The 6,530-nt window shown below is 39.4% G+C and overlaps 1 protein-coding gene across 1 annotated transcript in view; it reads left to right on the forward strand.

Moving 5' to 3' along the window:
- LOC105805582 (E3 ubiquitin-protein ligase Topors-like) overlaps positions 1-6,530 on the forward strand; it is a 44,477-nt gene that overhangs the window by 23,646 nt on the left and 14,301 nt on the right. The window contains 1 exon segment of the mRNA XM_012638514.1: positions 2,853-2,959. Coding sequence (XP_012493968.1) covers positions 2,853-2,959 — 107 coding nt within the window.

A 6,530-nucleotide genomic window follows, 5' to 3' on the forward strand; every position in this document is an offset into this window, starting at 1 on the left:
TAACATAAATATAACATATACTTGGTGCTCAACGAATTGTCTTTTTATATTTGTCAACAGAAAAAAAATCACTCAATTTATAAATTTCAATAGCAGAGATTTATTCCTTAAGTGGTCACAGCCTGCAGGTGGGAAGCACAGCCTGCAGGTGGGAAGTACCAGCTCCAGCTGGAAACTGAAAGCAAGCACTTTGAGGGAGGGAGGTGCGAGACAGGAAGTTGTCCAAGTATTTAACGGGTTATAGAGGAGCCATGAATATTCTTGAAAGGGGGTTGCATGCATGCGTGATAAGCAAACATGCATGTTACATGCATCCTGTGTTCACCTTGGGGTGGATACTTAACGTTTAAATGTATAACAATTAGGCTCTGTCAAAAGATGAAGCAGGAACATGAAGGCACTCAAGTGCACAGCCTCCATAAAACCAGGCAGAACCAGTCCATGCTCAATCGTCTCTTATCAGGAGAAAGTTATTGGAGTCAGTGTCTGGTCTAATCAAAGCATAGTTATGATTTGTGAAACAGGGGGTCAGTTATCAGTATCTGGCAGTGCAGTGGGCGGATATACATCATGGCCAAAAAAAAAAAGGAGGTAGTCTGTGGTCATTCTGTGTCCTTCATATTCTAAACTGAGGTGTCTTCCACTTCCCTATGCTCCATGCACTCCCTCCTGCACACAACCCCCACCACTGGTATCTGCTAAATCATTTTGGATTTATATCCAAATCAATTTGGATTTATATCTATTCACCAAGTCTATGCATCCCCACCCCAGCCCTAAGGATACTTCCTGCACACCTGCCCTCTCTCAGCCATTTCTGCTCCCCTCTGAGAAGTACAGAAAACTTTTGGATGTTTGCCAATTGCCATACCCAGGTACTTAATATGCTCTGAAACTGCCCTCAGACTCATCCATTTAAATAGCTAACTCAGCCAATGTTACTCCATTTCTCAGCACCTCTTGAGGCTTCTCCATGAGGTTAGAATTTTGCCCTGGCCGCCATTTTAAAGGTGAAACATACGCGTGGGATTCTTTTGTTGGGTTGTTAATTCTCTCACTCATGCTAGACGCAGGAATGGTAGCATAACACGGGACCTCACTTCTCACAGAACCACACCAGCAATTACTTTACTGCGTTTCTATCTCTCCTTCTTGAACCATTATATCTCCCTAGTTAAACTCTACCTCCTTTTAGGTGAGAAAACTGTCTCTTACATTACAAAGTACAGTAGTATCAAGTCATTTAGTCTTTTACTCTTGATATTCCAAGCCAAGTTTTTGAAACTCAACTCAAGAAAGCCTGTGATCTCTCGAAAACCCCAGGTCCCATAATTCAAAATAACGTCAAACTTCATGTCCGTATCTTTACCTTGAGTTAAAAAGAAAAGAAAAGAAAAATTACCTATGAACCTAAATAACTTTCTTTCTCTGGAATTTTATCTCTCCTTTTCTGGGGCAAAATAAAGAAACGAGACAATAAAGGCCATGGAACTAATGGAATCAATGGGTAAAACTTATCTTTGGAGCAAAAGAAAGGAAATTTTCCTTCATGTGGCCAAATTGTATCTTGTCTTATGTCTTCAGTACTCAGAACAGTTTGATATATAGAAGATTTACGGCAAATATTTTCATGACCATTTAGTAATCATTTGCCTGTTTATTTTATCATTTAGTATCCAAAACGATCCTCTGAGTTAGCTGAGGATGATACATTATTACCCTTGCTTTACAGATCTATGTATAACTAGAAGCTCAAAGTAGGTGGCAGAACCAAGATTGGAGCATAGACATTCACTCCAAGTCTAGCACTCATTCCTTTATACCACTGCTGCTCCTTAAGCTCTTGCATTTCGAATGTTCCATGTCCTCTAGAACTGTGTGGTCCCCAACCCCTGGGCCGTGGACTGGTACCGGTTCATGGACTGTTAGGAACAAGGATGCATAGCAGGAGGCAGGCAAACAAGGGAAACCTCATCTGTATTTACAGCCACTCCACATCACTCACATCACCGCGTAAGCTCCACCTCCTGTCAGATCAGTGGCGGCATTAGATTCTCATAAGAGCTGGAACCCTACTGTAAACTGCACATGTGAGGGGTCTAGGTTGCATGCTCCTTGTGAGAATCTAATGCCTGATGATCTGAGGTGGAACTGAGGCAGTGATGCTAGCACTGAGTAATGGCTGCAAATACAGATAATCATTAGCAGAGAGGTTTAACTGCACATTAAATGTAATGTGCTTGAATCATTCCAAAACCATCCCTCACCACCCATAGTCCATGGAAAAATTGTCTTCCATGAAACCGGTCCTTGGTGCCAAACAGGTTGGGGACCACTGCTCTAGAATGTTGACATAAAGTTTTTACCATGACTCATACTAAGAAATAAATTTTACATTGTGATAAACTATATACATACTTGAATGTATGCATTCGTACACACACGTGCACATATAACTGAAACTAAAGTTTATGAAGCGATAATTATTCTTCTTAACTGCCATGTACTCCTATATTCTCTATTTTTTTCTCCTATTCTATTTTACTTCATTTAAAACAATGTTGGTCATGACCTAGTAATTTCATTACCTACTAATTTCATGACCTACTAATTTCATGACCTACTAATAGGAGGCAAAGAAAAAAAAAAACCAAAACACTGTACTAGAATATTACCTCTTCTCTGTCTCCCATACCCTACAAAAAGAGATCCAACGCCAATCTTACTATAGGAAAATACCAAAACATAGGCTGAGACTCTATGTATTTTATCTCAGCACCCTAGTTTTGATAATCCCAAACAAAATTTCATTAAAAATACCGTAACACTGTTTTCTGAGTCTTGATTCACAGAGTGGGCATTTCGAGAATTTATCTTGGAATTGAGTACTGTGGTCCTAGTGGACACGGCTTTATCTGGCTTCCGGTTGGGAGTCATGCTGAAAATGAGTTCACTCTCGGTCAGAGGTTCTCAATCCTGCCTGTGTATTAAAATCACGTAGATAGCCTTTTTTTAAAAAAAAATCTGGGCTTTATGCCAGATCAATTAAATCAGAATCTCTGGGAGGTAAGAATTAGGAATGGGCTCTATTGCAAACACCCCAGGTAATTCTTAAGTGCTGTCAAGGCTGAGATCCACTGCTCTAGGGGAATCAAATGTTTTAGTTTCCAGACTACAATTTCATAGTCTTATAACTATTACTAGGTGGGAAATTATTCTAAAATTAGTCCCTCCAGAATCTATTCTGACATTAATGCAGGTATGACAATGCCCTATTCAAATTTTTCTAAAAATCTATTTTGAATATTCCATTCCATTGTTTCCAAAAGTACATTCACGCCTGTCATACCATATGGATTTGGGAATCTCTGTTCAGAAACTACTATACTTCTCTATTAGCGGTTCTCGTTAGCATATCTAAGAACTACCTGGAGAATTTGTTAGAACAGATTCCTGCATGTGACCTCTAGCGACTCTGATTTAGTAAATCTGCAGTTGGGTCCTTGAATTTGAATTTTTAACACACTCTCAGATGCTGCTGCTGCTGCTGCTGGTGGTTTGGACACTACACTTTGTGTAGCACTGTCCCCCAGTCCTGCTTTAAGCTATGGATTCTGCAAGGCCTAGTGTCTCAGACACCCAAACTTTGAAGACAGGTAGCACCTCACACCCAGGGACACATGATTAGGTCCTGAATAAGATATATGTAAAGATATCCTAACTGATTTATGAATTATTATAGTTTGAATATATGAACTGCAAAGATAGTCTGTGAATTATTATATGTGGACTAAATTGGCTTGTTCACAAAAATATTTAAAGTGCCTGTAGTCCTAGCTACTTGGGAGGCTGAAGCAGGAGGATAGTTTGAGCTCAGAAATTCGAGAGCAGCCTGGGCAAAACAGCAAGACCCCATCTCAAAAAAAGTATAAGGTTATCCCAGATTTAAATAATTGGTATTATATATCTCTGAGTAATACAGAGCTCTAAAAGCCCTTTATGTCCTTGTTCTTATGAATTGTTCTAATATTTTGAGGAGGCACCAATTAGGACAAGTTTAAAATATTAATTATTTATTTTAGACTTAATACAATTTTATGAACAAAAACCTTCTGCTGGGCACAAGTTTCAACCCAACTGGGGCAAATTTGGAATCCAAAGATGGAAGCCCTGACAGATGCAGAATAACGTGATCACAGGCTCAGGAGGGAGAGAAGGAAGGAGGAAAGGAACTTGGAAAACTGTGAGAAAAGCACATTCAAAACAGAGAGAAAGTAGTTTCTGGTTACTCTTCAGCTAGTCCAAAAAGGGAAGATAATTTGTGTGTGTGAAATAGAAAGTGTAAGAAAGCTTTTGAGTATCAGAACTGGATTCTATTATAATACTGCAATATGACAAGTGGTTTAAGTTATTTTATCTTCCAAATATAATGTCATATAGACAAGGAAAAGACATTAAAGAAATATTCCACAATGTTATCTATGTAACTAACCCAGGGAGATGGGATCACTAGATATTTTCCTTGTCTCTTTATACTTTTCTGTATTATCCACAACATATATGTTTTGATCTAATAGGAAAAAAAAATCGGTACTCATTTTAAAATGAAATACTCTCTTTTCTTCCTTTCCTCAGAAATAATCACTGTCCAGTTTCGAGTAGGCTTAAGTTTATAGCAACAGGAAAATTTTATAGTTTCAAGTGAGCTTGTCACTGAAATCATGACTTCCATTCTGATTTCTCTCCTTGAAAAGAAATATGGAGGTGTTCGAGTTGGAAAATGTATTTGTAAGCTTATTCCCAAAGGCCGAGCACCTGTGGTCCCCTTCCTCGTTTTAATAGCGAAATAATATGGACACTTCTGTGCAGCACACTCTTAGCAGAGTTTAATTAGCTTTATCTCCACCACCATCCATTTGCAGTGAACAGGAAAAAAAACGTAAATAAATGAAAATTGCAATAACACAATTAAACAAATCCCATCCCCACCCCTCCCACCCACCACAGGATGTGCTATGGGTGAGAGGATGATTTTTGCAGCCAGTAAAAAAGCAGAGGGTATAGCTAAGAAAGTGTTTCAGGCACAAAAGTCAAAAGCAAGGGTCTCAATGGACCAGAACAAATGTAGCCCAGCGTGTGGCAGAGTCTGACTCCTCAATCTCTTCATTCTAAGATAACCATACTAACATATTGTAGATGGGCACATTAACCTGGATTAGTTGCCTACCAGGTCCCACCTGAAGGATCCTACTCATTCTTCAGTACCATGATCATGGGTGCTGAGCCTCCTAACAACCTCCCCTGACTCTGCAGTCAATTACATTCCCTTCTGTATTTCTTCTATGCCTTCTCCATGGTCCTGTTGCTGGTTTTACATCTAGAATCATCATTTCTTTATGTGACTGTCTCCCCACCCAGCTGTAAGCTCCCTACATTCAGAAAATACATTTCTTGTGTCTCCAAGCTTCAAGAGTCAGCTCTGGGGCTGCAACCTAATGATAATCAGTACACATTCATTTAATTGAGTTGAAATCCCCAAGGACTCTACTTCTACCTCCAGTCCTTCAGGCCTACAGGACTAAATAAATAGTTTATTTATTTCACAAGCTATTGTATTTAAACAGATGGATTTCAAACCTCAGCAATCTGGTTCTAGAGTCTTTGCTTTCAACCACTAGGCTAGCCATCCTCAAGATTTCCTTTCTTAGGAAAAATAAGTAAAGGGCTTTAAAACACAATGTTTTTAAACAACACACCCAAGACTCCTTAGAACATGTTTCTCTCTTAAGGTTCTTTATATTTTGAAGGATTTATCTCATTCATGCTGATATTCATATTGTTGAATAGCAATTACCAATGTCTACACCCCAAACTTTGACAGTTATCTCATCTTCCTCTGTGAGGCCCTTACTTCATAGTCTTACAACACCAGTCCTAAGCATAACACACATATATAAAAAAACTATAACAATACAGTCACTGGCATGTTCATACAGTAGGATATCAGACCATAGCTGTAAAGGGCTGAGTCTTTACTATTCTTTCACTATGACAGCTCGCTTGGGCCTGTCCCACACAGTCTGCCCTGCCTCACACCCAGCCACATCTGCAGACTTCAGGTTCAAGGTGGCCCATGGATTTACTTGGTTTCCAAAACCCTACTAAAATGTTAGTAAGCAGAGAATGATCTATATATACCCCCAGTCTGAGAATGGGACTATCAGTGACCAGAGTTATTGAGGAATTTTTATGATATGGAAAGAAGTATATTTTGTTTGCTAAGCCAGAACAGAGAAAGTAAATAGTCCAGAACACAAGTAAAGAAATCTATAATTGAAAGGGAAGCCGTGGACACAGAACACAACTTGGTCATGATACAGAAGGCCAAGTAATTATGGAACTGTTCAGTACAGCCACCCCCCCACCCCCCACCACACACACACACACACACACACACACACACACACACATTCACACAGAGCAAGTCACACCCGGACCAGGTGAGCTTTATCAGGCAAATTTAAGAAATC

The sequence above is a fragment of the Propithecus coquereli genome, unplaced genomic scaffold, assembly GCF_000956105.1.
Source record: "Propithecus coquereli isolate 6110/MARCELLA unplaced genomic scaffold, Pcoq_1.0 Scaffold130, whole genome shotgun sequence".
In the NCBI taxonomy this organism is placed as follows: Eukaryota; Metazoa; Chordata; class Mammalia; order Primates; family Indriidae; genus Propithecus; species Propithecus coquereli.